Source organism: Mastigoproctus giganteus, chromosome 5, assembly GCF_048544385.1.
Source record: "Mastigoproctus giganteus isolate SK-2022 chromosome 5, ASM4854438v1, whole genome shotgun sequence".
In the NCBI taxonomy this organism is placed as follows: domain Eukaryota; kingdom Metazoa; phylum Arthropoda; class Arachnida; order Uropygi; family Thelyphonidae; genus Mastigoproctus; species Mastigoproctus giganteus.
In genome coordinates this window covers 31,723,518-31,736,181 of record NC_143579.1, presented here as the reverse complement: position 1 = coordinate 31,736,181, position 12,664 = coordinate 31,723,518, and the positions used below count along the sequence as shown (strand labels likewise).

General features: G+C 40.0%; 1 protein-coding gene across 3 annotated transcripts in view; it reads left to right on the top strand.

The window, feature by feature from the left end:
* Positions 1 to 12,664, top strand: part of LOC150085283 (protein RER1-like) — a 105,636-nt gene that overhangs the window by 60,806 nt on the left and 32,166 nt on the right. For all 3 annotated transcript variants that reach the window (XM_090373129.1, XM_090373126.1, XM_090373127.1), the window contains one exon: positions 2,430 to 2,529. In XM_090373129.1, coding sequence (XP_090229255.1) covers positions 2,430 to 2,529 — 100 coding nt within the window. The remainder of the gene's footprint in view (positions 1 to 2,429; positions 2,530 to 12,664) is intronic.

The following is a 12,664-nucleotide window of genomic DNA, read 5'->3' as shown; positions in this document are numbered from 1 at the left end:
TCAGGGAATGACCACCGCATATCCCCAGAGCAATATGGCCTTAGTTGCTAATGCTCCTAAAAACCAAATAATAACAACAACAACTCCCAACAGTCTCTGAAATATCCTGCATCTTGTTTTCCAAGCTTCTGCTCATGCCAATAGAAGCAGTGCAAAAATCACTTTCACCTCTGCCAGTGGCTACTGTTAATCTATTAGTCCTTATATCCCCTCAAGCTAGCAGTTTTCCGACCCACCTAACACTGCCTCGTTAGCATCAGCAAATATTCTTGCACCCTTTCTATTTAAGTGTATACCATCCCTGTAGAAGCAGTCCCTTCTGTTAACAAGTACAGACCAGGCTGAAAAAAATTCTACCCCTTGAGCCTTGCACAATCCTTCCAGGGCCGAATTTCTTCTATCTCCGAGGTGTTCTCTGTATCGAGTGACAGAAGGCTGTCAAGCCAGAGAATTAAAGTGTGTGGTCTGTTGTGCCCATTGTTCATCTTGCCTATTGGCCTTCAGCCACTTGATGGGACCCAACCTTGCCCCTACCATGCCATGGGGAGGCTCGCCAGGTGTTACCAGTAAAGAATTAGTACTCTGACAGGTCCTGCTATCTACTTTCCTGAGATTTCATTGGCTGGGACCTGAAAAAAAAAAAAAAAAAAACTGTTGTTTTATCATAGAGATTTGTTTTAAAAGTGAGAAGGGATTGTATGCTGAGTGAGTTTTATTTTTGGCCGTAAAGGGTTGGGCAAGCTATTTTATTGTAGTTACAATTTTGGCATGTGGCATTGTGCTCTGTGAAGGTAGACAGATTTGGGTGGGGAGGAGGAAGGCTGGAGGGTAGAAGAAGAAAGGGACTGATTGAGAAGGTGGCCCCTAAATGTTCAGTGGGCATGCCCATGCCACACCAGAAGAAAAGTGGGTTTGGCAGGGTGGACAGGGATGTCACCCCCACCAGGTAAAGGAGATAAAGCAGGCCCGGCAAGGTGTCAAACCTTGGTCACCATTGTTTAGGTAGCTGGCAGACATCAGAGTGCCCGACACATGGATGACTGGACCCAGGGTATCCCAGCAGAACATCACCCAAAGCATGACACTGCTGCCACTGGCTTGTTTTCATCCCACAGTGCATCCAGGCACCATCACTTCCCCAGGTAAACAATGCACATGTACCTGGCTGTCCACATGGTGCAACAGGAAATATGATTCATTGTACCAGACAACCTTCTTCCAATCACCGAAGGTCAAGTTTCGATGCTCGCATGCCCATTGTAGGTGCTATCGCCAGTGAACCATGGTTAGCATGAGCACTCAGAGTGGGCTGTAGCTACGCAGCCCCATTTTCAGCAGGGTTCGATGTACTGTGTGTTGTGACACATTACTCCCGTGACCAGCATTCCAATTACTGGCGAGTTGAGCCACAGTCGCCCTTCTGTTGCCACGTACCATCGAGGAGAGCCTTCGCTCACCTTGGGTATCGATGAGCCATGGTCGTCCAATACCTCGCCGGCTGTTCGTAGGTTTTCCCTCCTCAGACCACTTTCGGTAGGTACTAACTACGGCTGACCATGAGCACCCCACCAACCGTGCCGTTTCGGATATGCTCTGACCCAGTCGTCTGGCCATTACAATTTGGCCTTTGTCAAACTCGCTTAAGTCCACTGCCTTTCTCATCTGAAGAACAAGAGTAACACTGATTAACGGAGCTCAGTATTAGGTGTTTTTTATACCTTGTCCCGACCCATGCATGCGCCGTAGTTCACCTGCAGTTGCTTCGATTTGCATAACGACTTGCTGGTCATAATGTTTTGGCTCATCGGTGTACATGAGGAGCATATACATTTGTTGATGAATGAAAACATTTGTAAAATTTACTGAAGCTCCAGAAAACCTTGAAGTGAATATCAGATTACATATGAACTTCCCAAATCAGGTAATCCATTTTTGATGATGCTTACACCTCAGGTAACTGGCCCTCATCATTTTGGTAAAGCTGATTTCACCAGTAGCACTTTGATGTAAAAAAAAAATCTATTTTTTTTTCTAATAGTGCATAGGTGGATAATAAGTTCCTTTGACAACTTGTTGAATGCTGATTTTCCTCTGCATTCGACAAGCAAATCCTCTCTAGATCACCGCATAAGTTTTATAGGATTGGAACATCTCTGCTGTAGACTTGTAAAATAAGTATTTCAGAAGAATTTGATGAGAATGTTTCAGAAGAATGTTTTTTATGTTACTCAGAATGTATCATAGAACTAGTTTATAAATATTTGTTGAGTAAGTTACCAGAATGAGCTTTTTTTTAAAGTTATTGAATCCAATTGAAGTGCAGTAAGAATTTTATAATTTTAACCAAGGTTAAAGAAAAAATAATTAATTTCTTTTGATTTCATTAGTGTCCTTTTTACTAGATATTTTAAAATAAATTTTCTTTACAGGGTTGGTACATAATCACATATGCCTTAGGTATTTATCACCTGAACCTTTTTATAGCCTTTCTTACCCCTAAAATAGACCCAGCTCTTAGTGATGACTATGGTAAGTGTCAGTAAATTATACTTACATATATTTGTTGCTTATTTAATTTTAGCTACATTGTTTTTCATGATAACTAATTATTTTGATAAAATTCAATTACAGTTCCAATAAGATAAGTAGTATACGAACCGAAAACATTATTGATATCAAATGATGCTTTTTTATTTATCCAGTAAAATTTTATTTGTATCAGAACATGAAATTTTATTGTGAATTTTTTTATTATATTATAATTTTCTATTTGATGGGATTTGAGTCAATAGAAAATATATCCTGAATTATCTGGGAGGTTACTAGGGCACCATCAGATATAAAACAAAGACTAACAGAAGCAATGGTAGTAAACACTAAATACAGTAAATTCTCGATTTAACGGACTAATAGGGAGAAGGGGTGTCAGTTAAATAAAATGTAACCTGGGGGGGGGCATTTTTTATTGTTCTTAATGTAAAAAAAAAAAAAAACTTTATTACAATATACAGTACTGTACAATATAAAATTATGTTGCAATTTGGCCTTTGATTTACGGATATCAGAAATATCAGGAATCTGCTGACGAGGCTACTAGGGGACGGTCGTGTTCAAAGCCGCTAAGTGGATTTTTCTTATTTATTGATTTGAAATTATTGTTTTTCTAAAACTTTTGATTTAAATTTAGTAGTATAACATTATTTTGTGATTTTCTGATTAATTTGGTGTATTTATTCTTTACTCAGCCTTGTAATTGCATAAAAGTATCGGTAAGGGTATCCACGTGTTTCCAACTCCGCTGAACGAGAAGTTCTTTAGCCATATTTAGCCGCTTGATTGAATATTTTTTACATCGAATTATTTCTGTAAGTAGCTTATAGACCTAGTAAGGATCATTAGTTTATTCTGAATTGAGACAGCGAGATTTGAAAGTTAATTAATACTTAAGTGTCCGTAGATTTACCGTTCGTAACTTTCCCGCCTTTGTGATACGATAGTTATATACCGTACTAGATAGCGTTAGTTGAACTTCGTTAGCAGTTAAATTGTACTTTTAAATAAATACATATAACGACTTAGATTACAAATGTAATATAATTAATTATATTTAACATAATTAATAACATAACATAATTAATTATAATTAATTAATAAATTAATAGAATCATGACTCAGACCAGAGCAGCAAAGCAAAAGGCTCAAGCTAATGGAAGTGCTGTGGCTCAGAGCAGAACTGAGGGGGGCAGTTGTCCTCTGACTCACAGCCTTATAAAATGCACTGTTTGCTTGATGTTTGCAGGGCAATCAGGTACGGGACATGATACTGCCATGGGGGATGTCTTTGTGTGTGTGCGCGCGATGCAAGGAGTGTATCGATATCAGGCAACAACTCAGTGTTCTTGTGGGCCTATATGAGAGCTTGAAGGACAGGGTGGATGCCCTCGAAGAAACTAAATTGAGGGGCCCATCAAGCTCTCAGCTGCCCACATCAACGCCAGAGCTTGCACTTGGGCATCACGTGACACAGAGGCAACCCCCAAGGCAGAATGCGCTGGTCATGAAGGAACTAGTAGTTGTTGGTGACTCTATTGTCAGGGAAACGGGGAACATGCTTTGTAAAAAGGATAGGTGGAACGGGACCAGGGTATGTCTGCGAGGGGCAAAGGTTGATGACGCTGTAGAGCGAATATCATCTTTTAAGGGCACAAAAGGTGATATAGTTGTACACGTTGGCACTAATAATATTAAGAGTAGGAGACCGGCAGAATTACTTAACAAGTACAGGTCACTGTTGAACAAAAGCTGAGAATTAGGGTTGAATTTGAAAGTGTCTGCAATTCTGCCCAGACACGATAGGAGGGAGTATATGATGAGAGCCTTGTCGATCAATTCGGCCCTGGAAAGATTGTGCAAGGCTCAAGGGGTAGAATTTTTTTCAGCCTGGACTGTACTTGTTAACAGGAGAGATTGCTTCTACAGGGATGGGATACACTTAAATAGAAAGGGTGCAAGAATATTTGCTGATGCTATCGAGGCAGTGTTAGGTGGGTCGGAAAACTGCTAGCTTGGGGGGAGACAAAGACCAATAGATTGACAGTAGCCACTGGCAGAGGTGAAAGAGATTCTTGCACGGCTTCTATTAGAATGAACAGAAGCCTGAAAAACAAGATGCATGATATTTCAGAGACTGCTTGGAGCCATTGCGGTACAAGTAAACACATGGGTTGTGTTAGGGTAGCTAAGAATAGAAACAGGTGCAGGTATACTTGCTGGTACACCAATGCTAGGAGTTTAGTAAATAAATTTGATGAATTTGAGGTATTGCTCAAAACATCAAAGGCAGATATTGTTGGGATATCAGAGACGTGGTGTCACACAGATATAAGGGATGCAGAACTGGAATTTGGGGAGTACAACGTCTACAGAAAGGATAGACAGGATAGGAAGGGGAGAGGGGTTATGCTATTAGTTAAGAAACACATAAAAACCAAGGAAGTGAAGCCAGTCGACATCGCTGGACAGTGCAGTGTTGAGTCAGTTTGGTGTGACATAAGCATTGGGAGATCAAAATTGAGAGTAGGAGTGTGCTATAGGCCTAATGACTCTGATGAGTATAATAAGAAACTGTACAAGGAAATAGAGTGGGCCAGTAAATCAGAGAGTCTTATAATGGGAGATTTTAATTTCCCAGATATTGACTGGAATTTGGGGGCTGGTCACTCACACACTAGCAGGGCTTTTGTGGATTTATTGGATGATTGTTTTCTACATCAGCATGTTCGGGAGGCAACTAGAGGGAGTAATACTCTTGATTTGATTATCAGCAGTGATTCTTCATGCATTAAGAATCTGCAGATAAATGAACCACTAGGTGGCAGTGATCACAGTGTGCTGAAGTGGGATTTACTCAAAGAGGTAACTACCATTAGGGGTAAAGGGAAGGTTATTGCTTCTGTAAAGGCGACTACGATGGACTGAGACAGTATTTAAATTCTATACAGTGGGACCAACTGATGATGTTACCAACAGCAAATTCAAAATGGGAAGCATTCAAAGAACTTATCTTGGAAGCTACTAGGCTTTACATACCAACTAAGAAATATTGTTCAAGGTTTAGGCCAAAATGGATGTCAGATGAACTAATGAGGCATATGGCAGAGAAGAAAAATGCATGGGATACTTACAAATTAACACATGACACAGAAGCCTATGATAGATACAAGTTGATATGCAACCAAGATACAAAGGAGGTTAGGCAGGCGAAGGCAGATTACGAGAAATCCTTGGCAAGGGATACAAAGAAAAACAGCAAAGAGTTCTTTACTTATGTAAACTCTAGAAGGAAGGGGATGAATCAGATTGGTCCACTTGATATTGATGGGTCAACTGTTGATGATCCTGCTCAGGTAGCTAACAAACTAAATGAATATTTTGCATCGACATTCACACATGAGGAGTTATTCAGCGAGGGGAATGCCAGAGGTGTATTCAACTCTAGCAGTAAGCTACAGAATCTTGAAATAACTGGGAGTAAAGTGGAGGAGAAACTGTGGAAGATAAACACAAGAAAGGCACCCGGGGTGGATGGGATCTCTCCAGTTATATTAAAGGAGGCAGCAAAGGAAGTAAGCAAACCCTTAGCTATCATTACGAGATCATCCTTGGACTCAGGGGAGGTACCCATAGACTGGAAATGTGCAAATGTGACCCCCAATTCACAAAGGAGGATCAAAGGCTGACACAAGTAATTATAGACCTGTGAGCTTAACTTCTGTTCCAGGAAAATTAATGGAGGCACTGGTTAAAGAAGCACTGCAGGATCATTTAGACAAGACTTCAGTTATAGCTCGGACACAGCATGGTTTTGTTAAGGGGAAGTCTTGCCTGACCAATTTGATTGGATACTATGATGCAGTCACAAAAGAACTGGATGCAGGGAATAGCTTTGATATTATATACTTGGATCTTAGAAAGGCTTTTGATACTGTTGCACATGGAAGACTGCTACACAAATTGGAGCAGTGTGACATTGGAGGCAAATTGCTGCTATGGAGAAAGGGGTGGTTGAGGGGGAGAAGACAGAGAGTGGTAATCAGTGGACACTGCTCATCGTGGACTAATGTTATTAGTGGAGTCCCTCAGGACTCAGTGTTGGGTCCATTATTGTTTTCTGTATTTATAAATGATATTGATGATGGTATATCAAGCTTAATGTCCAAGTTTGCAGACGATACAAAGGTTGGCAGGGTTGTCAAGGACACTACTGACACTATGCTGCTGCAACAGGATCTGGAAAGGTTGAGCAGATGGGCTGAGAGGTGGCAAATGAAATTTAACATTGACAAATGTAAAGTACTACGCATGGGAAACAGCAACCCCAGAGCAACGTATCAACTCTGTGGTACTACACTGACAGTGGTAGAGAATGAAAGGGACTTGGGGGTGGACGTGCAGGCAGATATGAAGTTCTCTGAGCAGTGCAGATGGGCTGCAAGAGTAGCTCATGGAGTATTGTCAATGATATACAGGAATTTTTCCAGCAGGGATAAGGAGGTGATTATTCCCTTGTATAAGGCAATGGTCAGGCCACACCTAGAGTACTGTATACAGGTCTGGAGGCCTCATTTCAAGAAGGATGTAGAGCTGCTGGAACAAGTACAAAGAAGGGCAACAAGATTAGTGAATGGAACAAAGGGGTGCTCTTACGAAGAAAGGCTTAAGTTTTGCAAATTACAGTGTCTGGAGACTAGGCACCAGCGTGGTGATCTGATAGAGGTGTATAAAGCCTTGAATGGTTTGAGCATGCTCAATGCTGATGGGATTCTTCCTCTAGCTCAGAATAATCACCTGAGAGGGCATAAATTCAAATTGAGGAAAGACAGATGTAGGATAGACGTGCGGAAATTTGCCTTTAGCCAGAGGGTGGTTGGTTGGTGGAACAGACTTCCATCCCTTATAGTGGAGGTTGATAGCCTAAATAAGTTTAAGGCTCAGCTGGACAGGTATTTTGAACGAACAGAGGGCTGAAGTGGAAGTGGGGTTTTTTTTTTTTTTTTTTTGGCTGATGCTGCATAAGCTTGCTTTCTTGCATCAAATGCCTCTAGTAATGCTAATGCTAATCTGTGCAAGGTCATTAGTAATTGCAAAAGCCTCAGCATCTCGACCAGCTGGATCGGTGTGACTAGAAAATGGAAGCCAGCTGGAGTTGTAAACATTAAAATCTGCAAGGAAATTTACCTCGCTTTTAGGAAAGTTGGACTTGAGAAAGTCAAGTTGTAAAGAGAGGAAGTCAAATAGCTCCAAGTGATTAGTGGAGTTGGGAGAATGGTAGAGACAACAGATGAATTTGACAGAATGAGGTAGAGATTTTAAGCCAGAAAAGATCGAAAAGAGGAGATTCCAAATTACCACGTCTCTGACAGGGAATATCGGAATGGACATATGCACAAGTACCACCTTTGATGCAGACCTGGCTAGCCGGATGGGTAAAGTGCCTGTCTGGCAACCCAAAGGTTGTGGGTTCAAATCCCACCTCGGACTTGGATCAGAGTATAAAATGCAAAAACTTTGGGAGGTGCAATATGGCCGCACAAGCTGATGTGCCAACAACTAACAAAAAAAAAAAAAAAAAAAACCACCTTTCAGGCAAAAGGAATCATACAACGAATAATTTGGGCAACTGAGATGAGCAGTAGTTGAATGATCCGATAACTGAGACTGTTGTCTCTACCGTTCTCCCAACTCCACTAATCACTTGGAGCTCTTTTACTTCCTCTCTTTGCAACTTGACTTTCTCCAGTCCAACTTTCCTAACAGTGAGGTAATTTTCATTGGTGATTTTAATGTTCACAACTCCAGCTGGCTTCCATTTTCTAGTCACACCGACCCAGCAGGTCGAGGTGCTGAGGATTTTGCAATTTCTAATGACCTAGCACAGATTGTTCGTTCACCTACAAGAATACCGGACAATCCTAATCATACAGCCAATACGCTTGATCTTTTTCTCACAAACAACCCTTCTAAGTACACGGTCAAAGTGAGAGGTCCTTTAGGCACTTCAGATCACAACTTGGTGATTGCCTCTTCTCCAATGGAACCTTTATCTCATGGCTATTCCCGACCTCGTGTTGTTTGGCATTACAAGAATGCAAAATGGGATGACCTGCAAGACTTCTTTCTTCTTTTCCTTTGTCGGATTACTGTTTCAAAACTTCTGATGTCAGCGTTTGCTCAGATCGTGTCAGTGAAATTATTCTTGCAGGAATGGAATCCTTTATCTCACACTCCACTTTAAAATCTTGTCCTTTATCTAAACCTTGGTTTTCCAATAAATGTGCTAAGGCTGTTCAAGAGAAGAATGTTGCATATCGTAATTGGCTTGTTTCTAATTCTTAAGTTTCATTTTCTGCCTACACCAAAGCTCGCAACAATTGTAGTAAAGCAGTTATTAATCCGTCCAGACCAGAGTTTGAACAGGCTAAGAGTAGAAAACTTGCTTCTTGCCCTGATGGTAGTCGAGCATTCTGGTCTCTTGCCAAAGCTATTGGCCGCAACTTTTGCCTATCTCTGCTCCCACCTCTGTCCAAACCAGATGGTTCTGTTGTCACTTAAGCCAAGGATAAAGCTGACCTGCTAGCATCCCATTTTTCTTCCAGCTCATGTATTAATGAACTTGGCAAAACGCCTCCCACCATTCCCAACATGCTCCATTCAATGCCTCCTGTGGTCTTCCGTCAAAAGGATATCAGAAGGATTTTGATGAATCTTGATGCTAAGAATGCTCCAGGTCCTGATGGTATTTCTCCACTTGTTCTCAAAACCTGTGCTCCTGAACTTACTCCTATTCTTTGCCACCTTTTTTCACTTTCTTATTCCAAAGGTGTTTTTCCTTCTGCTTGGAAATTTGCTCATATCCAGCCAGTTCCTAAAAAGGGTGACAAATCCCTCCCATCCAATTATCGTCCCATTGCAATTACTTCTACTCTTTCTGAAGTAATGGAGAAATCAATTAACCGCCAACTTTAAACTACCTAGAAACCTTCCATCTGATCAACGATCGCCAGTATGGATTCTGTCAGTGTCGATCCACTGGTGATATTCTGGCTTATGTTACCCATTTATGGACTAATTCAATGGAAAGGTTCGGTGAAACACAAGTAGTTGCTCTTGACATCTCAAAGACTTTTGATCGTGTTTGGCATAAAGGTCTTCTAAACAAGCTTCCATCTTATGGTTTGCCAACTGTTTTTAGTAATTGGTTATCCAGTTTTCTCTCTGATCGCTCACTGAGGGTGATGGTAGATGGCTCTCTGTCTTCTAACTTCTCCACTAATGCCGGTGTCCCCCAAGGTTCAGTTCTCTCCCCCACTCTTTTCCTCTTGTATATTTAATGACCTTCTTCCATTGACTGGAAATCCTATCCATAGTTTTGCCGATGATAGCACATTGCATTCCACTTTCCATTTTGAGAAACCTTGTCCTGCTCAATCAGCTTTAACTTCTCGAAAATCTGCTACCAATTCCTGAAATACAGTCAGTCCTCGCATAACACGTGTTTACACTACACGTATTCAGTCGTACACAATTTATAAACAGGGGAACGATATCTTGTATAACACAAACCGAATTCGCTTATGCATGATTCGCCTTTGTGTTTACAAGAAATGGCAGTTGAACGCAGAATCACCCCAACCGAACGCAACACGATAGGAATGAAGAGAAGATTCTGAAAATGTATTTATGTTTTTTATATCAGTGAAGGGGAAACACATTTCACCGTAATAACATAAAAACCCACACAATTCCAGCTATCAGTATAATCACAAATGCAATTAGATCGAGTTTACTATCAGTTTATAACAGATTCCACTAGCAGAAACGCAACTGGAAATTGTTTTTATTGTTTTATGGTAGTAACCCCCAGAAATGTGCTTTAGTAAAATGTGAGGTGTTAATAGTGTATCTCTGCCTTTACAGTGTTGTTTATTCAGTTGCTACACGCGCGCAGCTTTGTTTATGTGTATCAAGCGTGCCTCCTCATTTTGTAATTGTGCTTTATTCCCTAAAAATTAGTAAAATACTTAAAAGGTGTGAAAAGGAAGCGTCCTGGAAAAGGAAGACACTGCAGATTCAGAGAGAAAAAGAAAAGCAATATCGATAAACATAGGCGGACTGGGTCAAAAATTCTTACCCAGGAAAATTTATAGTGGCCTCATACTATGGTTTATGGCCAAAATTACACTGTCCCACTGGGATTTCCCCAGTAAGTCTTATGGCCAGTCCACCTCTGTCGATAGAGAAAAAAATATGAAATTGTGAAACGCTTTGAGCAAAATGAAAGACCATGTCATATTTTGTGAAATGAACTAGAACGTGTTTGGGAGGTTTAAGTCTTTTCGCAGATAAGCTTACTCTATTAGTTTGTCAATTCATGGTATATTCAATAGTAAGAAAAAGTGGGTGGAACATGTATGAAATAATGAAATTTTTGGATATGCCGTAAGAATATACCCAAATCCTTGACATAACGTGGCCTCGACAATCCCACCCACATATACACTACTCGGACTCCCTCCAGTCACTGTCTGGCAGAGTAGAGGTTGCAAGAATAAAAACTATAAAGGGCATTTTTATAATGGAAATTGCACTACACTTTCATTATTATCATATGTTCCGTTATAAGAATCAATTTTTGAACGTCTTTGTAATATTTTTCGAAAACACATTTTTGGAGGTCACTACCATAAAACAATAAAAACAATTTGCACTTTCCAGTTTATTGGGCTTTTCTGTTAGCACAGCCTATTATAAAAGGGTAGTAAACTATCTTATTGTATTTGCGATAATACTGATAACTGGAATTTTGTGGGTTTTTACATTACAGTATCATGGTGAAATGAGTTCCCCCTTCACTGAAATCCTCAGTCATATAAAAAACATAAATAAGTTTTCAGAATCTTCTCTTCATTCCTATTTACTTATTATTTACTTATTACAATGATGAATTGTAAGTACCGGAAACGAAACAGAATTGATTTAGAAGTGGAAGATGATTAATTAAGAAGTACGAAGTAGAACAGAGTTTGTCATCTATTGCACAGAATTACGTCTCGCTGCTTCAACAGTGAATACTGTTTTAAGGGACAGCGTGCGCATAAAAGAACATGTTAAAGGATCAATGCATTTAACATCGACAGTGATCACAAAACAATGTTCAGGTGCTATGTCGAAGATGGAATAGATATTAATAATATGGATGGAAAATCAGATTCAGAAGCGAGTGCCCCTGAGTCCAATGGCCATTCAAGCAAAAGCAAGAAGTATTCATGAAGATATTAAGGATAAGTATGGCAAACCCCAAGCCAAGTTCGTGGCAAGCAAAGGGTAGTTTAATAGGGTCAAGCATTGCGCTGGTTTCCACGATGTTTAAGTATGGGTGAAAGACGCCAATGCCAATTCTGCAGCTGCAGAGAAATTTTGTGATGTGTTCAAAAAAAAAAAACCCTTTTAATCTCCACAGCTCTCAACTTCTGCAGCAGTGTGCTTATCAGCTGGATAGTTAATTCTGGCAATGATGCTCAAAAGGTAAAACTTGCTGACGTTATGCATGTCTCCTCTCTCTTTTTGTAATTTTTCCTCTGCATGAGAGAAAAAAAATTTAATAAATAATTCTATTTACATGTTCGTCGAACATTTCTTTTTTTGCTTCAATCAAATTCAGTGTGCATAGTTGCGAGTGCTGCATAAGCATTTAGGGAAATTCCAACTTACATAGAGTTCTGTGGAACACAACCTTTACATAAGTCGGGGAGTGGCTGTATTAAAGTCCAGGCTTTTATTTAAATGAAGGATAAATTAATAGAACTCATATTGTTTCAGAAGTGGTAATCCATGTTATAAGATACTGTCTGTGGATATATTCAAAAGTAATTCAGCGTTGTCACTTGATTTCAAGATTTTAATTTTTGTGAAACCCTCAGTTATTACGACAAGAATAGTGATTCTCTTGTAGCATCTCTAACTTGTTGATACAGAAAACACTCCAAATAGCTCCTCATTTTCTAGTCCTTAATTTCATTCCTTTTACATCCTGTTTTGATTCTGTCACAACTTCATCTTGAGATAAAATCTATTCTATTAGTATCTTACTTTTCTGGCATTGATT